This window comes from Pelophylax lessonae (genome assembly GCF_965119305.1).
Source record: "Pelophylax lessonae genome assembly, chromosome: 1".
NCBI classification, from domain to species: domain Eukaryota; kingdom Metazoa; phylum Chordata; class Amphibia; order Anura; family Ranidae; genus Pelophylax; species Pelophylax lessonae.
In genome coordinates, this window is record NC_138768.1 from 467760474 (window position 1) to 467786655 (window position 26182).

The following is a 26182-nucleotide window of genomic DNA, read 5'->3' on the forward strand; positions in this document are numbered from 1 at the left end:
TCTCCCTGGAGAAGAGACGTCTGAGGGGGGACATGATAGCAATTTATAAATATCTTAATGGGGATCCCAGCTTAGAAAAAAAGCTGTTCATTCGAAGGGATTGCATGAGGACTCGAGGGCATACAATGCGATTAGAGGAGAAGCGTTTTAACCTCAGGCAACGTGGGGGGTTCTTTACTGTTAGGGCTACAAGATTGTGGAATTCTCTACCACAAGAGGTGGTTTCTGCGGGTAGTATGGTGGCTTTCAAAAGACTCTTAGACTTACATCTCAAGGATCAGAACATTCAGGGGTATGTGAGATGATTACAGCCACACACACCTACACAGGTTGAACTGGATGGACTATTGTCTTTATTCAACCTCACCTACTATGTAACTATGTAACAGGGATAATGTGGTGCTTTGTCCAGATCCATCCTTCCTTCCAAAGGTGGTTTCCAGTTTCCACTTAATTGAAGACGTTGTACTACCCTCCTTGTGTCCTAAGCCTACATATCCTAAGGAATTTGCACTGCGTACTTTGGATGTTGTTTGGGCAATCAGGGTGACCTTGGCGACTACTGAGTCTTTTCGGAGATCAAATTCGCTCTTTGTACTCCCAAAAGGATCAAAGAAAGGGCTGCCTGCATTTGCTGCGACTATTTCCAGATGGATCAGACAGACAGTTGTGCAGGCTTATTCAATTAAGGGTCAGGTTCAATTTTTCCCTGTTAAGGCGCATTCTACTCAGGCGCTTAGTGCTTCCTGGGCCTTTCGCCATCAGGCATCTGTGGTTCAGGTTTGTCAGGCAGCTACCTGGTCGTCTGCAGATGCCTCCTTTGGCGTTAAGTTTTGCAGGCTGCTGTTTAACTGTATTTTTAGTCTCCCTTGAGGGTGTTTAATGTTTTTCAGGTTGGTCTCATCTTGTTGTTCTGATGAGCTCTATGTTGCCTGGTTGGCTATGGTTCAGCCTTGTTGAATTGTTTTCTGCTGTTCCCACCCCTCAAGTTTTATGGCACTGCTTTGTGGCGTCCCTTCTGTTAGGAAGAACAAAGACTGCGTCCGTCAATGAACGATAGAGAAAATTGGATTTTTGTCTTGCCATAAAATCCTTTTCTCTGAAGTTCATTGACAGACGCAGTACCCATCCATCTAATTTGAGTTGGGTTGGTATTGCTTTTTATGACACTGCTTTGTTACAAAACTGACATCCTATAGCAGAGAGTGAGTATACTTCCTGGGACTGCCCATAGGTGTAGCCCGAACTTTTTTTCTGCCTAGTGTCCTACTTCTGTAGGGGACAGTATAACCCTACTGATAAGAACAGAGACTGCATCCGTCAATGAACTTCAGAGAAAAGGATTTTACAGTAAGACAAAAGTCCAATTTTTTTTTTTTTAAAGCATCGCCTGTGGAGATTTTTAAGTACTGTAGTTTGTTGCCATTCCAGGAGTATGTGCAATTTTAAAGCATGACATGTTGGGTATCTATTTACTTGGCGCAATATCACCTTTTACATTATACAAAAAAATTGGACTAACTTTACTGTTTTTTTTTTTTTTCATTTTTGAAGGTGTATATCTTTCCAAAAAATTACATTTGAAAGATCGCTGCCCAAATCCCGTGTGAAATAAAATATTGCAACGATCGGCATTTTATTCTCTAGGGTCTCTGCTAAAAAAAAAAATGGGATTTTTGACTTACTGTTAAATCCAATTCTCTGATGTTCATTGACGGACACAGCTCCTGATTCTTCTTAACCATTAGGTTATACTGCCCCCTACAGGAGTAGAACATTAGGCAGGGAAAAACTTGACAACGCCTATGGGCAGTCCCAGGGGGTATACACCCAATCTCAGCTATAGGCACTGAGTTTTGTTACAAACAGTGTCAGAAGAAAGACAACTCCACAGGGGGGTGGGTGCTGTGTCCATCAATGGACTTCAGAGAAAAGGATTTTATGGTAAGTCAAAAATCCAATTTTTCTCTTTCGTTCATTGACGGACACAGCTCCTGATTCTTAACCATTGGAACGTCCCAAAGCAGTGTTAAACATGAGGGATGGGAAAACATCAGAAGAAAAATTTGCAAGGCTAATCACAGCCAACCAGGTAACATAGAGCTCAACCATAAACAACTGGAGCTCACCTGAAAAACAATACACCCTCAGAGAGGACCAGGTCCACTAAACAGCAGCCAGCAAAACCTTGCGGCCAGAAGAAGCATCCGCAGAGGCCAACACAACCACTAAGGGCCCTAGTAGAGTGCACCTAAACAGGGAAAGGGGGGCTTTGTGTGGGGGGTCTCTGATGTAAAGGGGGCTCTGTGTGGGGGGTCTCTGACCCCTGATGCAATAGGCTGGAACCACCCCACCGTCTGATCCACCTGGAAATGGTCGCAGAAGAAGCGGACAACCCTATGTAAGGGCCTTCCGTGAGCGCAAATAGAAAATCTGACTTCCTAAAAGATTCCGGGCCACATCCAAGACATGCAAGGCAATTTCCTTCAGATGTTTAGGCCTGGGACACAGGGAAGGCAACACAATGTCTTCATTCAAATGACTGTCATAGACCACCTTAGGAAGGAATGACGGAAAGAGGCAAAGCACCACCTTATCCTTGTGAAGTACCATAAAGTGAATGACAGGATAACGGCGTCAGTTCCGACACCCTGCATGCAGAGGGGATAGCCACCAAAGAAGGCCACCTTCTGGGGCAGCATAAGCAGGGAAACCTCCTGAATAATTTCACAGAGAAGATTCAGTAGCGCTGAAAGCACCACATTAAGATTCCAGGATGGCAACGGAGCCAGCAATAACGGAACCAAATGTTGGACACCCTGAAGAAAAAGTACACACCAGGCAGTGTGTGACCAAAAGTCCTTGGAAAAAGACTGCCAAAACCAGATACCTGGCCCATGATGGTACTCAAGGCCAATTTTATTCAACCTCCCATTGAAGGAAGGTTCCGATCCGGTCCACCAAGAAGGAGCGAGGATGAACCCCAAGAGACTCACACCACGGAATGTACGTCTTCCACGTACAATGGTAGATCTTCCTAGAGGCAGATTTCCTAGCTTTTAACAGCGCAAGAATCACTGATTCAACAAACCTTCAACCTTCAGTACCTGGCGTTAAACAGCCAAGCCGTTAAAGCAAGCGACTGTAAAAAACAATGGAAGATTGGTCCTTGGGACAGCAGATCCTCCCTGAAAGGAAGTCCCCAAGGAGCCTCGGCGACCAGCCGTACCAGATCGGCATACCAAGACTGACGAGGCCAGTCTGGAGCCACTAGAATGACCAGAATCCTGCACAGGAGTCGTGGCAGAAGTTTAAGAGGGCTGGAACGAATCAGCCAGCCCACTTTAGAACGCCGGCTACTTATCGAGCCGCCAGGACACTTCATGTGACCCCTTGGTGATTGACATAAGACCACAGCTGTGGCATTGTTCGAATTCATTTGTACCAGGCACCCCTGAAAAGGGTTGTCCAATGAGCCAGACAAAGTCTGATCGCTCGGAGTTCCAGTACATTAATCGGCAGTCTGGACTCTGCCAGAGTCCAGATCCCCTGAGGATGCCTCCCTACCCGGACAGGCTGGCATCCCCGGAGACAACCGTCCAATACAGGAAGAGAAGGATTCTCCTTGTCAAAGTGCCAGAGAGCGAAGCCACCTCTAGAGATTGTGGCTCCTTGACCCATTTCACCAGAATCTTTTTAGCAGAGATCTGGTATGGAACTGTGCAAACAAGGGTGGACACCAGCAAGGGTGGACACCAGCAGGCCCAGCACACTCATGCAAGCTCAGATGGATGACCGTCTGCTGAACAATAGACGCTGAATTGCCCCCTGCAATGTCTGGAGTTTTTCCAGAGGAAGAAACACTCTGTCTGAGGCCGTGTCCAGAATGGGAACCAGATAGGCCATTTTTTGTGAACAGAACAAAAGCAGACTCCTGAATATTCAGGATCCCACTGAACTCCCTCAGAGTTCGCAGAGCAATCTCCAGTAGTCCTTCTTAGCAGTTGGAGACTCTGCTTGCAGAAGATCATCCAGGTACCCCAGTACCTGGATACTGACTCAAACAAAGCAAGCACCAGGGCCAACACTGTGAAGTCCCAAGGTGCAGAGGTGAGACCAAGGTCAGTGCCAAAAACTGATAATGCTCCTCGTCCATGGCAAAATGGAGGAAGCGCTGGCGACCTGCACATATTAGAATTTGCAGGTATGCGTCCTTGATGTTGATAGATGCGAGAAGAAATCCCCCTGATGTAGGGACGCCACTACCATGCGGAACTTCTGTACTCGCACAAAGCAGCTTAGCGCCTCGAGGTCCAGAATTGAACATGTGAAGATATAATGAAAATATATCATCAGCTTGCCTTCCTTCCTAGGAACTGTAAAGAGGTTTGAGTTAAAAAAAAACCTTGAAAATGTTCCGATATTGGAACCAGAATAATCACCCCTCGAAATAACAAGTCTTGCGTAAGTGATCTGGGGACAAGTGCAGGCTGGAAGGGAAATTTTTTTTCCGGAGGACAAGACCAAACGCGATCTTGTAGCCTGACCGAATAACTTTGTGGACCCACTTGTCCTGTACCAGTTAGGTCCATGGATCCGGAAACCAGAAAAGACGCCCCCCCCCACCCCAGATACAGGTAAGGGTGCCCCTTCATGCCGAGGCAGCCTTGTCCGCAGGTCTGGAAGAACCCACTCAAGGCTTGCCAGACCAGGTCCTCTTGGAACCTCTGGTGGAGGCCCTGACTTTTTGATCCCTTGTCTTGAGAATCCTGAGAGACGAAGAGGCCGCTTAGGAGCCAAAGAGAATGGCCCACGTCTACAACAGGGCTCCTTGAGAGACCCCCCCCCCCGTGAGACCCTTAACAATGTCTTCTAAGGAAGCCCCAAAAAGATGATTCCTTACAAAAGGGAGATCAGATAAGGCCTTAGAAGTCTAAACACCAGACAATTTCAGGCATTTCAGCCAGACAATACGCTGAAGGACCACTGCTGATACAGACAGATTAGAAATCAAAGGAGCCGCATCCAAAGAGGCATCACAGACAAACTGTAGCCCCTGGACCAAACGGTCCGCCAGCTCTGCAAAGACAGGATGAAGCTATTCTCCCTCCAGGTCCCAGCGTAAAAGCTTAGCCCACTCGGTCAGAGTTTGCGACTCCAGGGCAATAGTAAATACCGGACTAATTGCCGAACCAGCCACAGCGCACATATGGCGGGCCAGAGCATCCGCCCTCTTATTAGCTGGACCTGTAAAGGTTGGGGGACTCCTCAACCAGGATGAAGGTAACTCAATTTGACCTGGAAACCGGCGAGTCAACTACAGGTGGGACCGTCCACCTTTTATGCAGTAAATCCTCATAAGGATACTGCACGCAAAAAAAAAAACAAAAAAAAAAACCTACCAACCACAGTTCATCCACCAGTGCCTATTTAGGCCTGGCTAGAGGAGCATAGGAATCATTCTCACTATCTGAGCACTCAGGGTGCATGGACGCAGACCCAGTAGTGTCGCAAAGTAGTGCCGCAAAGGGGACGCTGTCCAAGGGTCCACAAATGTACCACCTATTAGATGCCGCAAAAAACAAGGGGGTAAGGGGGTTTTTTGGTGTCTCACGCCAATGGGCAACTTGGCGTGAGACACCAAAAAACCCCCTTGCTTTTTCAGACATAGGGACGGAGGCAAAACTTACCTTCACACCATTTTTAAGATCAAAACCCCCACCCCCTCGAAAAACAAGGGGGTTGCCCTCTGAGGCCTCCATAAAGAAATAATAGGACATAGCCCCCCTAAAGGGTGGCCGCCCGCCGTGACGCGGATGCGCAGGCAGGGTACCCTCCCTAAAACAAGGCAGGTGCCCCACACAATAATGACGGCAAGACTATCATTAAAAATGAATACCATCTGGTGCAATGGAGGTGCAAAACTGACCATATGGTTCAGCAGGCCGCAAGTCACGGCCTAAATTTTTGTGGAGGCCCAGCCGTAATTGCACGGATCCTCAGCCCGGCAGATGCCCAAAGGAAGTGTTGGGGCTTCAGCTACACGCACTGGGGCCGACCCATGGCCTAGTAGGCCGCAGAATGCAAGCCGCAGCCTGAATTTTTGAGGGTGCCTGGCTACCAGGATGCGAGCCCCAGCAGAGCCGACCATCAAGGGGCAGCGGAGGGGAAGGCGGATGCCCAACGGGAGGCAGTGGCTGCAGGCATCCTCACAGGGGCCACCTCACATAGGTTCTGATGAGTAGGCCGCAAAGCCACGGCCTACACTTTTGGCCTGATCCAGTTGCGTGAGGCACCTACCTGTGGGTGATAGCAACATCTGCTCCCAGAGCCCAACAACCGCCGCAGGGAGCCCAGATAACATCCCTGACCTAGTCACCGACCCCCAGGTGGCAGGGAACCCTGCTCAACCCCCCCGGGGCACCTGGGAAAAAACAGTCAGCAGCAACTACAACTTAAAAGCATGTGGCAAAGCCAGCTCATCCATCACCTCACCCGGGGGGGATGATGGCCGAAAGACCCACAGTGACCGAAATTTTAGAGGGGCTGGGGGAAGGGAGGAGAACCCAGGGGTCCGACCATCCCAAAACCCTCCAGGAGTAGTGGGGGGACAGCTACCTACCAAATCAGGAACAGGGTGGGCACTGCTCCATCTTAATGTGGGTGATGTCGGCCAGGAGGAAACGCTGCGACTAAGGCCAAAGCCAGTTCGTATGCATCCTTGCGAGATGTTTATCTAGCAGGCCAGCCCCCGTCCAGTGGGGCTATGTCGCAGCTGACCTAACATGGAGCTGCGGACTGCGCAAGCTCGCTGGATGGACTGGGGGACCCTAAGGATCTATATTATCCAGTTTGTCACCCAGTCTGGCACTTGATTTGTAGTTCTCACATGGACAAAATAATAAAAAGGGGAAAAAAATCGATTAAAAATTTAAAAATTACTAGGACCAGAGATCCCAGCAAGGAACTAGGTCCCTACTCCTGGCTAGACAGAAAAAAACTGAGCGCCTATAGCTGAGAGTGGGTGTATACCCCCATAGGCGTAGTCAAGCTTTTTCCTGCCTAGTGTCCTACTCCTGTAGGGGGCAGTATTACTCAGTGGTTAACCGGTTGCCGACTGCGCACAGTATATTTACTGCGGCAGTCGGCCCCGGCCAGGCAGAGTGACGTAGGTCTACGTCGCTCGCCTGTCACTCCTTCTAGAGCCAATAGCGGGCGGGCGCGCGCCCGCTGAGGCACGCGCCCGCCTCGGCTCGTTCACGGAGGAGTGCGGGAGTGTGACTAGCGGACCCGATGTCCGCCGGTCACACTACGATCGCCGGTACAGCGGGAGAAAGACAGTGGCTTATGTAAACAAGCCGCCTGTCAGTTCTCCCTGTGTAAAAGTGAAGATCAGACAGTTCTACTATGTAGAACTGTTGATCTTTGTTTTTACACTAGTAGACCTGTCCCTGCACAGTTAGAATCACACCCCTAGGACACACTTAACCCCTCCCTGTCCAATACTGTTAACCCCTTCCCTGCCAGTGTCATTTTTGCAGTAACAGTGCATATATATAGCACTGATTACTGCAGTAATGTCACTGGTACCCCCAAAAGTGTAAAAAATGTCAGTCAAGGGTCCGATCTGTCCGCCGCAATGTCGCAGTACCGCAAAAAAAATCGCAGATCGCCGCCATTACTCGTTAAAAAAAAAAAAACACCAAAAATGACAAAAATCTTTCCCTTTGTTAGTAAACGCGATAACTTTTGCGCAAACCAATCAAAATACGCTTTTTGCGATTTTTTTTTTTTACCAAACATAGGTAGCGTAAAACAAATTGGCCGAAAATGTTAAAAAATTTTGATTTTTACATTTTTTTTGGGGGGAATTTCATATAAAAAAAAAGTGAAAAATATTTTTGTTTTTGCAAAAATTACGCTCTTTTTTTGTTTATAGCGCGTGATCAAAAAATCGCACAGGTGATCAAATACCACCAAAAGAAAGCTCTGTTTGTGGGAAAAAAAGGACGTGATATTCGTTTAGGTACAGCGTCGCACGACCGCGCAATTGTCCGTTAAAGTCACGCAGTAAAAAAATCGCAAAAAACCCCCTGGTCTTTTAGCAGGAAAATCCTCCGGTGGTAAAGTGGTTAAGAAGAATCAGGAGCTGTGTCCGTCAGTGAACGAAGGAGAAATATATATAGGGTTTCCAAGTCATTTTCTATCAAAAAAATACAGATTTTTTTAACTATGTCAGAAAAAGGCATAGGCTCCAGGGGGTTAAGGGAGAGTGAGAATAGGTTAAGAAATATTGCCATCAGTGTACCTGTTAAGAACATCTTACCTCACTATTTGTCTTATACATTACTGTCACTAGGAGAAAAATTAGGAATACAAATGTCACAGCTGTCACTGGAACAGAAGTAGGAGATATTGGAGAGTGGACAGTTGTTTCTGTGACAGCTGTCAGAATTGGGATATTTCCTCATTTTGTGGAGATTTCCATTCCTCTTCCCCACTCTACACAAAATTTAAAAAAAAAAGTGTTTTGGCTGGAGTCACACTAAGAGGAGTACATTTACACTCACTATCTTCTCACAACTGGCAGTAATGTCAAGAAATTGCCCTTTCCATATCCCAACTTAATTTTAGTGTTAATAAAAAATCACTATAACCGTGGTTTTTTAGATGGAGATCGGGCCTAGGATGCCAGCATGTATTTGAATGTCAAGGAAATATATTACATGCAATCCTGGGGCTCAGAAAACCTTTTCATATTTTTACGTTTTCTAAAGAAGACTATTGGATCATTGTAGAAGTGATTTAGGTAGCCTGTAATTTATCTTGCTGTCCAGTTTCAGATGGAGAGTGTTGGAAATCAGTGACCGATTCCTTATGATCTGACTAATCTGTTTCCAGAAAAGGATCCAGCAGCTATATTTGTATCCTAACAGATTCACTTAAACTAAACTCTTGCCCATCAAACTACAAACAAGAGATTTGATCCTTAATTTTAGCGTTTTATTGTCAAGACAGTATTTTAACTGCCATACAATGCAAAGCCATTGATCTGGGACCATTTTAGCATGTCACGTCCCTTACTGGGATGCATATGAGGAGTGAGGAGGGGAGTGGGTACCCTTCCTTCCCTTTTTGTTCTCTCTCTCTCTCTCTTTCCCTGCTTTTTAGGACACAAGAAAATTGCTCACATCAGGAGCTGGGATTTTTAGGGTGCCAATAACTTAATGTTTACAAATAAACAAAATTCAAAAAGTTTTATTCAGTTGGTTAAAAATATGAAAGGAAATATGAATACACAGACACACACAAATACATATTAAAATTACTCCATCATAATGTTCTGGAGAATGACCAACATGATAGACATTTGAAAAGTGTTGGGAAGGATCCACCACCGAAGGAAAAGTTCACACTGACCCTTACCCCAAGGGATGGACTACTCGGTCATAAGTAGTCAGTTAAACTTAGAAATGTCACTCTCCAGCTCTCTACTCATATGACGTAAATGGTCTCTAATATGCCAACACGATCCACCATATATAGACGCTCACAGCATATGCCATAACAGTAGTGACAGAGCAAAGATGTATTTACTCCCAGAGTTCACAAATCATAGTCTCTCACCCTCTGCCCCTGGCCTGCTAAGGACATCTTTTACAACAGCCGCCTGTGTAGCACCTGAGCGAGTAGCGCTCTAGTAGCGTGGGGTATAGGTAAAGAAGTGATGTAGAGAAAGGGGCACTTTTTTGGACTTCCTTCCCTTAAAGATGTTTCTCAATACAGTTTGGACTTTGTCTTAAGCAATGCATTTATGTGTTATTATTTTCTATGTTCTTGACCAGGAGAATTGTGCTAGCAGCTTTTGACAATTATTTGTGAAATTAGTATGTGTCTATTTGTCAATAAGCGCAGGTGATTTAGTTTTTTTTTTTTTAATTAATAAACTAATCAAAGTATAGTCATCATTGTACATACACAAGTTCTGATCAGTTTAATTAACCTGAACCTTCAAATTGAAGTATATAGAGCATAAATATATTCTAAAATGCTAGGTATTGAATGTTCCTGTACTACTTCGGGGCAACATCGGAGCAACTTGCATTGACTTCAGTTATGTGAAGTCAGTGCAAGTCGCGCCGAAGTCGCGGTGCATGCGACTTCACAGGTCGCCCCCGAAGTCGAAAAAATGTTGAAGATGAATGTTTTAGGCTGCCAATCCCCTTTTTCTGTGGGTCGATAGTCTATTGTCAGTTAAATCTTCTGCAAAACACTTCTATATTTTTATGATGTTCATTCATGTGTTTAAGCATCTGCGTTATACCCCACATTTCATACATGTTGTGGTAAACTTTTAGTTCATATGAATAAAACAGGTTTACAAAAATAAAAACTAAACTAAAAATAAATACACTTAAAGGACAATGTCACTTTTAGTGATGTTGACCTTTAAGTGAAACCTCCACCCCCTCCTTCCTACTCTTAAGTTCTCCTAAATAAGCCATCCAGCCTATACACTCACACTGTATTGTTTTTTTTCTTTCTTTTTTTTCATATAGAGTATGTATGCTCTGAACTTGAAATAGTTTTGGTAATTGGCACATTCTTGTTGAAACTGATAAGCAGGATGGCCATAGGCTTGCACTGTAGGAAAACCTAGACACAATCTTAGATGTGCAGCTTAATGGCAATGTATAATGAGAAAAAAAAAAAGATTTTATGGCGAGTTAAAAAAAACTGGATTTTTGTCTTACCGTAAAATCCTTTTCTCTGATGTTCATTGACGGACACAGATCCAGATCTTCTTAACTCGTGGGTTTATGCTGCCCCCTACAGGAGTAGGACACTAGGCAGAAAATAGTTTGACTACGCCTTTAGGGAAGTCCCAGGGGGTATACTCTCCCACTTCCTGCTATAGGTCTTCAGTTTTGTAACAAGCAGTGTCAGAAGAACATAAAACCCAACTCAATAGGTGGCGTGTGCTGTGTCTGTCTGTCAATGAACATCAGAGAAAAGGATTTTACGGTAAGACAAAAATCCAGTTTTCTCTTTTGTTCATTGACGGACACAGCTCCAGATTTTCTTGACCCTTGGGACGTCCCAAAGCAGTGTCAATATGAGGGGTGGGAAGAACACCGCAAGAAACACACTTCCCAAAGGCTAAACATAGCCAACAAAGTAAAATATAAGCTCAACCAGGAACAAGTGGAGCTCACCTGACAAAAACAAAAAAACACCCTCAAAGAGAACTAATCCTCTCCGAAAGCGGGCCTGCAAAACCTTGGGCCCAAAAGAAGCATCCGCAGATGCTAACACATCCACCTTATAAAATGTTGTGAAAATGTGCACGGACGACCAAGTGCCCGCTTTGCAAACTTGCACTACCGACGCCTGATGATGGTAGGCCCAAGAGGCAGAGTGCCCTCGTAGAATGCGCCTTAACAGGGAAAGGAGGTTCCTGACCCTTAACCACTTGCCGACCGCCGCAAGTACATTTACTGTGGCGGTCAGCCCCTCCTGGGCAAAGTGACGTAGTACTACGTCGCTCGCCCAGGGGCCTGTAGGGGGTGAGCACGCGCTACCGGAGGCGCGTTTCCGCCCCCACTCGTTCACTGAGGTCCCCGCGCGATCTCCCGCCGGTCACTCGCGATCTCCCACCGGAGAGGTTGAAAGGCAGGCGGCTAATGTAAACAAAGCCGCCTGTCATTCTCCCTGGTGTAACAGCAGAGATCACACAATCCTGCTATGTAGGATCGTATGTCTCTGTGGTTACATCAAAAGCCACGCCCCTCTACAGTTAGAAGCACACCCCTAGGGACACACTTAACCCCTTGATCTCTAATAAAGTTAACCCCTTCCCTGCCAGTGTCATTTTTACAGTAACCGTGCATATGTATAGCACTGATTACTGTAGTAATGTCACTGGTACTCCCAAAAGTGTCAAAAATGTTAGTCAGGGGTCCGATCTGTGCGCCGCAATGTCGCAGTCCCGCAAAAAAAATCGCAGATCGCCGCCATTACTAGTTTTAAAAAAAAAACAATAAAAATTACAAATCTTTCCCTTAGTTAGTAAACTCAATAACTTTTGCGCAAACCAATCAAAATATGCCCATTGCGATTTTTTTTTTTTTTACCAAAAATATGTAGCAGAAAACAAATTGGCCTAGAATGTTAAAAGATTTTGATTTTTACATTTTTTTTGGGGGGGGAATTTCATATAAAAAAAATGTGAAAAATATTGTTATTTTTTCAAAATTGACGCTCTTTTTTTGTTTATAACGCAAAAAGTAAAAATCGCACAGGTGATCAAATACCACCAAAAGAAAGCTCTGTTTGTGGGAAAAAAAGGACGTCAATTAATATTGGGTACAGCGTCGCACTTGTCCGTTAAAATCACGCAGTGCCGAATCACAAAATAGGCCCTGGTCTTTGAGCAGCCAAATCCTCCGGGGCTTAAGTGGTTAATGGAAAAGGGCCTGCAACACTGTCTGCCTCATCCATCCAGAAATGGTTGCAGCAGACATAGCCAGCCCTTACGGGGTCCATCTGGAAGGATAGATAAAAAATCTGATTTTCGGAACGACTGAGTCGCTGCCAGATACGTCCTGATTGCCCAAACAACATCCAAAGAATGTAAGGCAATTTCTTTAGGATGCTTAGGCTTAGGACACAAGGAAGGCAACACAATGTTTTCATATAAATGGAAATCAGAGACGGCTTTAGGAAGGAAGGACTGGCAGGGATGAAGCACCACCTTGTCTCTGTGAACCACCAGATAGGGTGAACGACAATACAGCCAACTCCGACACCCTGTACGCAGAAGTAATAGCCACCAAGAAGGCTACCATCTGTGACAGAGTAAGCAGAGAAACCGCACAAATATTTTCAAAAGGTGGTTACTGAGGAACCGACAGGGCCGAAATCTGGCCTTTGAAGGTACCCAAGGCCAAACCCTGATCTACACCTCTTTGGAGAAAGTCCAAAACACGAGACACTCGGGAACCCCCACACCCCCCCCCCCCCCCCCGAGACTCACACCAAGCATTGTACGCCCTCCAGACTCAAAGAAATGTTCCTAGAAGTACATTTTCTGGCTTTTAACAGCATAGGAATCACCAATTCAGACACACCAGATGACCGGAATCTCTTCTGCCTCGATTCTTCGCAGGAGTCTTGGCAGAAGAGTTATCAGGGGAATGCGTACATCAGACAATACTACGCCAAGGAGCCATCAGAGCGTCTGTGGCATCGACCAGAGGATCCCGAGACCTTGCTACGAACCTCTGCACCTTCCTGTTGAGAGGAGAGACAATCGGGAGTTCCCCACTGGAGACCCAGTCGATGAAACGCCTCCAGGTGGAGAGACCATTTCTCCTTGATCCAACGTCTGCCGACTGAGGTAGTCCACCTGTCAATCTTCTACCCCTGGAATATGCCCTGCAGAGATGGCTGGAACAAACCGTTTTGCCCACCTTAGAATCCCGGCTACTTCTCAGGCTGCTAGGACACCTTTGGTGCCCCCTTGATTGAAATATGCCACGGCCATGGCATTGTCTAATTGAATATCTATTGGGCGCCCCCACAGACGAACCTTCCATTGGGCCTGATTGCCCAAATTTTCACGATATTGATCAGCAGGATGGACTTCTAAAGAGTCCAAACCCCCTGAGCACAATCCGTGCCCAAGACTGCATCTGTGACGACCACCGTCCAGTACAGGGGAAGAAAGGATTTTCCTTGTCGAAGCACCGGAGAGCGGAGCCACCAGATCAATGATCCCCTCGTTCCCTGGCTCAACAGGAGCAGATTGTCTAGAGACTGTGGATTCTTGTTCCATTTGGCAAGAATCTCCCTTTGTGGAGATCTGGTATGGAATTGAGCAAACTGAACTGCCTCGAAGGTGGAAACCATTAAGCCCAGCACTTGCATACAAGTTCTGAGAGATGACCGCTGGCTGGACAACAGGAGCCGTATCGTATCCTGCAACTTCTGGAGTTTCACCTCCGAAAGAAACACTCGGGCTAAGGCTGTGTCCAGGGTTAGGCCCAGATAGTCCAGCTTGGTGGACGGGACCAGAACCGATTTTTGGAAATTCAGTTTCCAGCTAAACTCTTGCAGAGTTCGCACTGAAATGTACAGACGGTCTTTTAAGGCATTCAGAGACTGCTCGTAGAAGGAGGTTGTCCCAGTGCCACAATCCCCTTCTGCCTTAGCAATGCTAACACCGGGGCCAAAACTTTAGTGAACACCGAGGAGCTGAGACGAGACCAATAGGTAACGCCACTAATTGATTGTGCTCCTTGCCCACGGCAAAGCGAAGGAAACGCTGATGCCCGACGTATGTTGGCATATGAAGGTAAGCGTCCTTGATATCAATAGAGGCCAGGAAACCCCCATTGATGAAGGAATGCCACTACCATGTGAATGGACTCCATTCGAAATGTCTTAACCCACACAAAGCGATTCAAGGCCTTGAGGTCCAGAATAGGACGAACCTTGCCTTCCTTCCTGGGAACAGTAAATAGGTTTGAATAAAACCCCTGAAAGCGTTCAGATTCTGGAACGCAGATCCTGTACCGCCCCAAGAAGATCTCTTAGGCGATCTGGGGCCAAACGCAGGTTGGAAGGGAAGAAGGTTGCCGGAGGCAAGGGCCAGAACTCGATCTTGTAATCAGACCGAATTAACTCGTGGACCCATTTGTCTGGAATCAATGAGGTCCACGGATCCGGAAAGAAGCAAAGACGTTCCCTCCCCCCCTCCCCAGATACGGGTGAGGGTACCCCTTCAGACAGAAGTGGGCTTTTTTGCAGTCCCGGAAGAATCCGATCTTGACTTACCAGGCCAGGGCCTCTTGGAACCCCCTGCGGGGTTACGGGCAGATTTTGATCCCTGGTCATTAGATCCTGAGGGACAGCTTATGGGCTGAGAATAAAGGGCCACCTTTGTGACGAGACTCTTTACTCCTGGTAGTCTGTGGAAGCAGAGTATTCCTACCTTCAGTAAGACTCTTAATGATCTCTTCCATGGAAGCTCCAAACAAGCAGTCTCCTACAAAAGGGAGATCAGTCAATACTTTCTTGGAAGCCTGATCCGCAGACCAGTATTTTAGCCATATCTTGTGGTGAAGAGTCACTGCTGTCACGGACACCCTGGAGGCTAAGGGGGCCGCATCCAGAGAGGCATCACCGATATACTGCAACCCCTGGCCCAACTGATCCACCAGCTCAGGAGGGGACAATCTCCCTTCCAAATCCTGGCGCAGGAGCTTGGCCCATTCTGTTGAGGTCTGGGAAACCAAGGGTTTGGCAAAAACCGGCCACAGAATGGAACCAGCCATGGTAAAAATGTATCAGAGCAGAGATTTAACTCTCTTGTCAAAAGGGTTCTTAAAGAACGGAGAGTCCTCCACCCAGAGAAGGGTGGCTTTGTTCAACCTGGAAACCTGCGAGTCCACCACAGGTGGTACTGTCAGGTTTTTTAACAGGGACTCTTCAAAATGATACCTTCTAGCGAAGCACTTGGGGACCCCAACAGTGCATTTGGGGAACTCCACTGACTCACGACAATGTTGTCAAAATAGGCGTAAAAGGGAAACACCTTTGCCACTTTGAAAGCTCTGTGGATACCAAATTGCACCTGCGCAGCCGACGCAGCGGTAGCTGCGTCCTCGAATTTCAAAGTTTCCCACACTGATACAATCAGTGCTTTTTCATGCGCGGCTGTAGTGGAAGAGGAATCGGAGCACTTGGTGCGTGGATGCAGACCCAGTAGGAAAACTGTCATCCGATGCGGCCAAATCAACCTCAGATTCAGACAGAGGATGCAGGTGAATGCGGAGCACACTCTTTGCTCGTCCTATTTTGGAGGGCCATATCTACTTTGGACACCAGTGACTGCAGCACTGCCGTCATAGCAGACAAGGCGGACTGGGACCCCGTCGTCCCCACAGCCTTTGAGAGGGGATCAGGTGGTGACACGTGCTCCAGGGACTCCATGGGTTAACCTGCGGAGTGCCAGCAAGAAGTGTAAAAATTGCTGTTAAAAGTCCCCCCCCCCCCGCTGCACCAGCTTCACCACAAGTCCCAGCCTTACCGCTATAGTAGAAAGGGGGAGCCATTTAGCACCAACAAGGACTCACTACCTCAGATGCAGAGCCAGAGAGCCTGGTGCGGCTATCAAAGAGAGGAAAATCAGGAACTGCCACTAGAGGCCCATCGCCGATTCACTGCTCCATAGGCTTAAAAAACACGACCGCCGTGTAATAGCAATGGGAAACCACAAGAAAATGGACTACACAAACCTGGCTACCGATTATTCAGCAGTCATCCACCGCAAAATGGCGGCTACACGCAGCGCCCACAAGGCTCCCAGGACCCCCAGGTACACTTGGACAGTAAGTCTAGGGACCCCCACCAGGACCACCCCCCCCTGCAAAAAAACACGCTTTGCGCCCCCTCAGCACCCGCTCGGGACCCCAAAACAAAAAAAAAAAAAAACAGAACAGGCATGGTTGCCCCGGGGAAAAGCTAGGAGTGGGTAAATGGAGGGTGGTCTGCAGAGGGACCCCAATAGTGGGTGAAGGAAGGGCAGTCGCTGTTTGACAATCCCAGGGAGGGGCCCACGTCCATCCAGAAAAACCACCAGCAGGGAGGATGGACACTACTCATCTTACCTTTTGGACCCGGCGGACACCACTCCAGGCAGACCACCGCACCATCTTTGGATGGGTGGAACTTGGATACAACTTTGGCTTTGACCAGTTTTAATGTACATCTGTTGCACACAAGTTGCATTGTACATTCAGGTATGACATTCCTGCAACTTTTGAGGGTTAACATTGAAGTCTATGGCCCTCAAGTTGCATGAAAGTCAGACCAAAGTAGTTCATGAACCACTTTGAAGTTGCTGCAACTTTAGGTTGCTCATATATGAACGGGTATCATTGGAAAACACTGGGAACGACATGTCGTGCAACGCTGATGTCCAAAGTTGCATGACTAGTCACACAAGTGTGGATGGAGCATTGAGGAAGAATCTGGTGGGGCCAGGACACTTCAGAGGGCTTCCAGTCCCCTGGTATAGAAAAATACTTCAAATAGTGGGTGTAGTGGAAGTGCTATACAACTGTAGGAGCTCTGAAATCAACAAGGGTCAATTTAGCCTTTTGTAATTCTGAGGTGACTGCTAGAAATTGTGGTACCGCATAAACAGTCTCAGAGAATAGACTGTGCAGACTCTGGGTCGAAGATGGCCACTGTGATCTATGGCCTGGCCTGTTTTAAGGCTTTGGGCAGATCAGAGATGATTGACTCTGCAGGGTAGATTTTAAACATAAAATTGAGGAAAAAAGGCAAACATTGGTTATACTGTTCTCAGCAGAACTGGAGAGAACCATCCATCCTTCTAGGATCTGAGCAAGAAAAAAAAAAAAAAATTGGGGCATGATGGATGGATGGAGGAGAGGTTATCTTGGGATGGTCTACAATTTTCTTGTTCGCTAGTGTCCAATCCTCCTTCAGGTGGCTGTATAACCTGACCGTATCTGAATTCCTGTGTCCTTCAATGAATGAAAAAAATAAAGCTTTTCAATGTACATAAATAACGGCTATAAGCAGAAGCAAGGGTTTGAAAAAATAGGTGTCCATGCTAAAATGAAGTTGATCACATTCATGTTCACGGTATGTATTCCAAAATGTAATTCCTGGAAGTGATCTACACTTTAGTGTGTGCCTCAGTAACTAACTGTAGAAATATAGGAACCCAGCTAGAATGTGGATCACTGTAGAAAGGCTGCATATTTTTAGTGCTATACAGTTTACAGTGCATATTTGTCATCCCTTGGAGAGGTAATGTGTAATGAAGTAAATGAAGCAGCCAAGAGCGCTAAATGGGTTAGCTCAAGGAATAGCTGGGCGTATTCTCACTCGAATGTAGTTTAGCCAAATTGTAATTCTATGCTGATTTTAAAATTACATTTTTCAATGTTCTCATAACCTAACTTTTGTAGTTGAAGCTCTACTTTATTTTGCAGTTTATCATATGGATCACCCACCTATGCTATGTGGCTATACTTTCTGTTCCTACTGCATGTTCCCAATCCGGGACCATGCCCAGCAGAATACTCCTTTTTGTGTAAAGGCTCCCCCTGCCCATTCAGTCCAATCACAACTCTTTGTACTAATGGAGATTTAGGGGTTGATTTACTAATGGCAAATACACTTTGCAAATTACAGTTGCTCCACAGCTTGGTAAATGAGCAGAAGCTCTGATGACTTGCATCATCCAACCATATGCAAGCAAAAATGCCTTTTTTTTAATTTTCCTTGCACATAATTGGGTAATATTTGCAAAGTAAAGTTTACCTCATGTACTAAGCTTTTAAGCAGCTGCACTTGCAGAATGAAACTGCTCTTTGCAAAGCGCATAGCCTATTTGCCTTTTAGTAAATCACCCCTTTAGGTACTGAAGGCACATTGCCTTCTCCTGGATGTTCATGAAACCTATAGAATTTGTCCAGTCTCCTGGTTAAAGCATAAGCATACTTTGAATTTAAAATGTTCCAGAGCAGAAACACTTTGGTTACCGTTATATTATTGAAAGGCACCGTAAGATAGAATTAAGATGTGTCCTGTTTGTGGAATAAATGATTATATATTCACCAACCACTTATAGTAACCTAAATTATTATTTTTTTTTTTCATACAGAGATCTGCCTGCTGACACGGGGACGACGGACTGCCAGTGTCCGCTCTGACACATACTGTCGTCTCTACTCCCTTTCTGTGGATAATTTCAATGAGGTGTTGGAGGAATACCCAATGATGCGGCGTGCATTTGAGACTGTTGCCATAGACAGACTTGATAGAATAGGTAAGAAGCCAATTACCAACAGAGACGTTTGGTAAAAAGACACTGTCATAACACCATGCCTATTAAGGTCCACAAAGCCTGACACAATATACATTGACCGTGTCTGCAGATTGTGTGAGGCTTCCCTGGCCCCTGCCAGTACCTTGGCTGATATCAGAGCCACTGAAGGGGAGCAGCCGTCTGTCTTGAATGCTGAGCTGATGCGTTTCCTGACACTGCCAGAGGTGCAAACAAATGCAATCGAATGCTTTTGCGAGTACATTACCTTGAGATGTTTATATTAATATGCATGTTATAGTGGCTGTCTCTTTGAGGCATACACACAGTACTCTTTATACGACTAACCAATAGATGTGTTTTTGATTTTTCATCTTGTAGTAGGTATTGTTTTTTTTAATATCAGTTACACCACACTCCATATCATTGTGTGTTCTAGACATTGAAGGCAGACAGGACTTTTTGCTGTTGTGGTTCAGTGATCACTGTAGCTGTATTATGGCAATGGTTGGATTTTGCTGTTTTGGGGCTACCCTTTAACGATTGGATCCACACGAAATTTCAATTAACCACATGTTCAGCATGGAACCAGGAAAGAGGCAAAGGTGTCAAAAGTGTTGGCTTTGTTTCTCAAAAGCTTGCATTAAAGCTACACTCGTATTATGGGACAGTTGGTAGAGCTATTGGATTTACACTTGTAAATCTCAGTATAAAAGCTGCCAAGCTGTCAGCATTATTCAAGTAAGTACCAAAGTATTAATGCAGACTTTAGCGACAGCTATTTACAGTGCAAGATGGATACTCCAATCCTTTGTACATACATTGGTGTTACCAAATGTAGCTATGCAAATTCTTTACACCCAGTTAAAATGTAGTGTGTTTGAATCCAATAAATACAGCAACTCACATCTGATGTATTTCCTAATTTATTAACCACTTGCCTACCGGGCACTTTCACCCCCTTCCCATCCAGGCCAATTTTAAGCTTTCAGTGCTCTCACACTTTGAATGACAATTGCGCGGTCATGCTACACTGTACCCATATGAAATTTTTATCATTTTTTTTCACACAAATAGAGATTTCTTTTGGTGGTATTTAATCACCTCTGGGTTTTTTATTTTTTACAAAAAAAAGAAAAAAGAAAATTTTGAAAAAAAAAAAAGTTTTTCTTATTTTCTGCGAGTAAGTTTTGAAAATAAATACATTTTTCTCCTTCACTGATGTGCGCTGATGAGGCGGTACTGATGGGCACTGATAGGCTGCACTGATGAGGTGGCACTTATGGGCACTGATGAGGTGGCACTTATGGGCACTGATGAGGAGGTACTAATATGCCGCACTGATAGGCGGCACTGATGGGCACTGAGAGGTGGCACTGCTGGGCACAGAGGCACTGACGGTGGCACTGACAGGCGGCACTGATGGGCACTGGCGGGTGGCACTGATGGGCACTGGCGGGCGGCACTGATGGACACTGACGGGCGGCACTGATGGACACTGACGGGTGGCACTGATGAGCACTGATGGGCAACACCATCAGTGCCCACACTCAGTGCCCATAGAGCTGCCAGTCAGTGCTCATCAGTGCCTAGATGAGCAGGCACTGACTGGCAGCACTATGGGCACTGATTGTAGGCACTGATTGGGGTGCACTGATGGTGGGCACATTGTTTTTTTTTTTACCTCTTTAGTAATCAGGGCACTGGTGATCGGTGCCTGATTACATTCCTCTGTGTCCCCGAAGGCTGATCGGTTCTCCTCCTTTCTCACACTGCAGTCTCCGTGTGAGGAAGGAGCGCTGGCGATGAGAGATGATCTCATATGTTTACATATGAGATCATCTCTCATTTCATGGGCCGATCACGTGGTAAATGGCCGCTGTGATTGGCCATTTACCACGATCTGTGACAACACACGGCCAACACAGATTTTCCCCGATGCGCGCTCGCGGGAGCGCGCGGGGAGACTGTCTCTGGGAGGCCGTATAAAGACGGCCTCCCGGAAATGTGAGTCCGCGCTGTAGCCGTCTATCGGCTATAGCGCGGATGGCAGGAGGTTAAGGAACTTTGACGGAATTATTCTGAAGGCAATTGTGGTTTAATATTAACCACTTGCCGACCGCCGCACGACTATATACTGCGGCAGTCAGCCCCTCCTGGGCAAAGTGACGTACCGGTATGTCACTCGCCTAGGAGCCTGTAGGGGGCGCTCGTTCACGAACATCCCTTCGTGTGTGACTGGCGGCTCTGATGTCCGCCGGCCACTCGCAATCTCGCTCAGGAGAGGGAGAAAGGCAGACGGCTGATGTAAACACAGCCGTCTGTCATTCTCCCTTAGATCATGACAGAGGCTATGCAATCCTGCTATGTAGGATCATATGTCTCTGTTATGATCTAACAAGCCATGCCCCTTGACAGTTAGAATCACGCCCCTAGGGACACATTTAACCCCTTGATCACCAATCACCAATAAAGTTAACCCCTTCCCTGCCAGTGTCATTTTTACAGTAACAGTGCATATTTATAGCACTGATTACTGTAGTAATGTCACTGGTACCCCCAAAAGTGTCAAAAATGTCAGTCAGGGGTCCCATCTGTCCGCCACAACATTGCAGTCCCACAAAAAAAGTCGCAGATCACTGCCATTACTAGTTAAAAAAAAAAAAAACAATAAAAATGACATAAATCTTTCCCGTAGTTAGTAAACGCAATAACTTTTGCGCAAACCAATCAAAATACGTTTATTGCGATTTTTTTTTTTTTTTTTTACCAAAAATATGTAGCAGAAGACAAATTGGCCTAAAATGTTAAAAAAATTTGATTTTACATTTTTTTTGAGAATTTCATATAAAAAAATGTGAAAAATATTATTTTTTCAAAATTGTCGCTCTTTGTTTATAGCGCAAAAAGTAAAAATCGCACAGGTGATTAAATACCACCAAAAGAAAGCTCTATTTGTGGCAAAAAAAGGACATCAATTTCATTTGGGTATAGCGTCGCGCGACCTCACAATTGTCAGTTACAGTCACACAGTGCCGAATCGCAAAATAGGGCCTGGTCTTTGAGCAGCCAAATCCTCCGGGGCTTAAGTGGTTAAACTGCCTATTTCTGAAATTTAAAAACAATTGTTGCTTACTGTTGCCAATTTTTAATGTATAAAAGAGGAAGGTCGGTACTTTAAATGAAAGACATGACCAGGCTATCAGGGTAAAAAAAATACATTTAATGAGGACAACAGATAATAAACATTGTCACAAAAAAATATACAGAGTAATAAAACAAATTAGCTTCAAGGTCTTGCAGAAACTGGTAAATGGTCCTCAGATCCAGTATTCATAAAGCCAATGGGTATTAGGCAAGAGTAGTAAATAGTTGGATAAAATCACAACAGTAATGGACTCAAAGTTGCAAAAATAGTAGAATAGTATATTATCATCATAACATCAATAAACTTGACGCGTTTCGTGGACCGATTGCACCACTTCATCAGGAGTAGATGTCTGGTTCATATCCTCTTTTGGTCTCACCCCTCCATTGATACTACCACCCTCTTTCGTATATCTGCATGTAGCAAGCAGCAATATAATATATCCCCACCCTATTCACACATTTTTACATTATTTATGGACATTTCCTTTTGCTGCTTATATGCACTATTCTTACTCCATTCAGTTCAGCCCACACTCTTCGGTGCGTGGTGTCTTTGTCTCTGCCCTCAGCTCCCGTTTTGACCCTGATAGCCTAGTCATGTCTTTCATTTAAAATCCCGATCTTTCTCTTTTATTCTATTGAACAGGGATAGAGACGCACGGCATATCCCACCTAGGGTCTCATTTAAAGTCCCAAACTCCCCCCTTCTCTCTATATCCAATGTATGTCTGTGTTTTTTTGTAAAATTCCCTTACAATATTTGTATATTAACTTCAGAAAAAAAACTAAACCTTATTTTGTGATGAGATTTTTATTAACATTTCCCCCATTCTGTAGCTGCCAGAAGCCAAGTGCAGAATTTTGCTCCTGCACATAGGCACTCCTCTAGTATGTCATAGCTGAATAGTTTAAAAGACCACTTCTTTCCAATATTTCTGGGCATGGTTTAAATGGATATTCCACTTGTTAGGGCTAGGCTGTTACCTATATTAAGCAGTCAGTTTAGCCTGGTGCTATATCAGCAATTCAATTACTGAGAGATTAAAGTTTAACTAAATCAGCCTATTCATTGAAGATGGTGCCTTCTTAGCTTCAGTGTAGATCTGCAGTTGCAATGGTGCGGCACACATGACCAGCTATGACACCAGCAATTTTAGGGCTTTCGAGATCAATTTCAAGCTGACTAAGCACAATGGCAACTGTGATATATTACCAGAGCCCTGCCTTAAATGTTGCATACTCTGAGCAGAATGTAGAAAAACTTCAGGAGGCTGCAGGTCAGCCATATAAAGACATAACTCCAAGAGATCAGGTCCCACGAAGGCATCTGTATGTACTCTACTCCATGTATGGAGTACCTGCAGCAGACAGTCCAGGGAGGCACAGGGTGCTTCAGCAATGGTCTTTTCCTGCCATGCAGGACATGAGACACACCCAGGTGCTTAAACCTCTTTTACCCAAGAAGTGATGAACTGGTTGATGTGAAGGCGGTAGCAATGCAACACCTCTAAGGCCCTTTTCACACTTGTGCGACTTGAAGTCGCACCGGCTTCAAAGTAGTCCCTGCACTACTTTTGGCATGATTTGAAAATCGCTGTAAAATCGTGCGCCTTTGAAGTCGCACAAGTGTAAATGGGGCCTTAGGGAGTGTGGTTGAGAGCTGTAATCTCTCTGTGTCATCTAGCATAGAGACCAGCAATATAGTTGCACTTCTATTTATATGTAGGAGCGCAGTATTTGCTTATTACTTATGCAGGCTTTGCTTCCTAATCGTGCCTTGCTGTGGATATAAAAAGTCGACACACCCCTGTTAAAATGTCAGGTTTCTGCGGTGTAAAAAAAACGAGACAAAGATAAATAATTTCTGAACTTTTTCCACCTTTTAATGTATATAAACTGTACAACTCAGTTTGGAAAAGAATTTAAATCTTTTAGGCGGGGAAGTAAAATTAAACTAAGATAATGTGGTTGCATAAGTGTGCACACCCCTTTAGCTGTGCTAAGAATTAAGCAATCACATTCAAACTCATGTTAAATACGAGTCCGTACATACCTGCCATCATTTAACCACTTGCTGACCGCTCACATGGAGTGTACTGCTGCAAAGTGGCTCTCTTGGGTCCAGCGACGTAGACTCCCGTCGCTGGATCCCGCCCCCTCGTCGCCGGAGGCTCGCTCCCGCTATATTCGGACACAGCGGGAGTCGGGCCAGGGGAGGTGACAGACCGAGGAAATCCACCCCCTTACGTAAACAAAGCGGGCAGATCTCCTATGTGACAGACAGTGACAGATTACAAGATTCAGCATAGCTGAACCTGTGTCTGTGTCACACAACCCCCTCCCCCCACACACGTCAGTAAGCATGAGGCATACATTTAACCCCTATATCACCAACAGTGTTAACCCCTTCCCTGCTAGTGTCATTATTACAGTAACAGTGCATATTTATAGCACTGATTAATGTAGTAATGTCACTAGTACCCCCAAAAGTGTCAAAAATGGAGGACGCAGCTCCATATCTTCTTAGACCATTGGGTTATGCTCCTCCAATAAGGTACTAGGCAGGAAAAAGCTTTACTATGCCTATGGGGGCTGTCCCTGCAAGCCTAACCCCACACACTCTGCTACAGCAGCCAGTTTTGTTGCAAGCAGTGTTTAGAAGGCAAAAAACCCCATTCACTCAGAAGCACAGGGGCGGGTGCTGCATCTGTCAATGAACTTCAGAGAAAAGGATTTTACGGTAAGTAACAAAAATCCAGTTTTCTCTATCGTTCATCGACAGACGCAGCTCCATATCTTCTTAGACCATTGGGATGTCCCAAAGCAGTATTTGTATGAGGGGTGGGAAGACAATGCAAAGAAGAATGTAACTCCTCAAAGGCTAAACTTAGCCAACCAGATAATATGGAGCTCAATCAGGATCAACTGGAGCTCACCTAGCAAAAACATACACCCTCAAAGAGAACAAAAAAGATTCTCTTTAACCACTTAAGCCCCGGAAGATTTTACCCCCTTCCTGACCAGGGGGTATTTTGCAATTCGGCACTGCGTGACTTTAACGGACAATTGCGCGGTCGTGCGACGCTGTACCTAAACTAATTTGACGTCCTTTTTTTCCCACAAACAGAGCTTTCTTTTGGTGGTATTTGATCACCTGTGCGATTTTTTGATCATGCGCTATAAACAAAAAAAAAGAACGTCAATTTTGCAAAAATAACAATATTTTTCACATTTTTTTATATGAAATTCCCCAAAAAAATGTAAAAATCCGATTTTTTTTTAACATTTTCGGCCAATTTGTTTTATGCTACATATGTTTGGTAAAAAAAAAAATCGCAAAAAGCGTATTTTGATTGGTTTGCGCAAAAGTTATCGCGTTTACTAACAAAGGGAAAGATTTTTGTCATTTTTTTTTTTTTTTAAAGCGTAATGGCGGCGATCTGCGATTTTTTTTTTTTTGCGGTACTGCGACATTGCGGCGGACAGATCAGACCCTTGACTGACATTTTTGACACTTTTGGGGGTACCAGTGACATTACTACAGTAATCAGTGCTAGACCTATGCACTGTTACTGTAAAAATGACACTGGCGGGGGAAGGGGTTAACTTTTAGACATCCAGGGGTTAAGTGTGTCCCTAGGGGCGTGCTTCTAACTGTAAAGGGGCGTGGCTTTTGATGTAACCACAGAGAGATACCATCCTACATAGCAGGATCGTATGATCTCTGCAGTAAGATCGGGGAGAATGACAGGTGGCTTTGTTTACATTAGCCGCCTGCCTTTCTCCCTCTACAGCGGGAGATCGCGGGTGACTGGCGGACATCAGAGCCGCCGGTGACTCGCGCTGGGATGACAGTGAACGAGCGGGAGCGCGCCTTATTGGTTTGCGGGCTAGTGACGTAGCCATACGTCACTTTGCCCAGGGGGCTGACCGCCGCAGTATATGTACTTCCGGCGGTCAGCAAGTGGTTAACAGTATGTGTGATCAAGGGGTTAAATGTGTCCCTAGGGGCGTGATTCGAACTGTCAGGGGGCGTGACTTGTGAAGTAATCAGAGACATGCGATCCTATATATATATAGCATATAGCCTCTGTGATCACTTCAGGGAGAATGACAGACGGCTGTATTAAGATCAGCCGTCTGTCCTCCTCTCTCAGCTGTGGG

The 26182-nt window shown here is 45.4% G+C and overlaps 1 protein-coding gene across 1 annotated transcript in view; it reads left to right on the plus strand.

The window, feature by feature from the left end:
* The window catches only part of HCN2 (hyperpolarization activated cyclic nucleotide gated potassium and sodium channel 2), a 150705-nt gene that overhangs the window by 114094 nt on the left and 10429 nt on the right, over nucleotides 1-26182 (plus strand). Inside the window, exon 7 of the mRNA XM_082261191.1 lies at nucleotides 18707-18871. Coding sequence (XP_082117317.1) covers nucleotides 18707-18871 — 165 coding nt within the window. The remainder of the gene's footprint in view (nucleotides 1-18706; nucleotides 18872-26182) is intronic.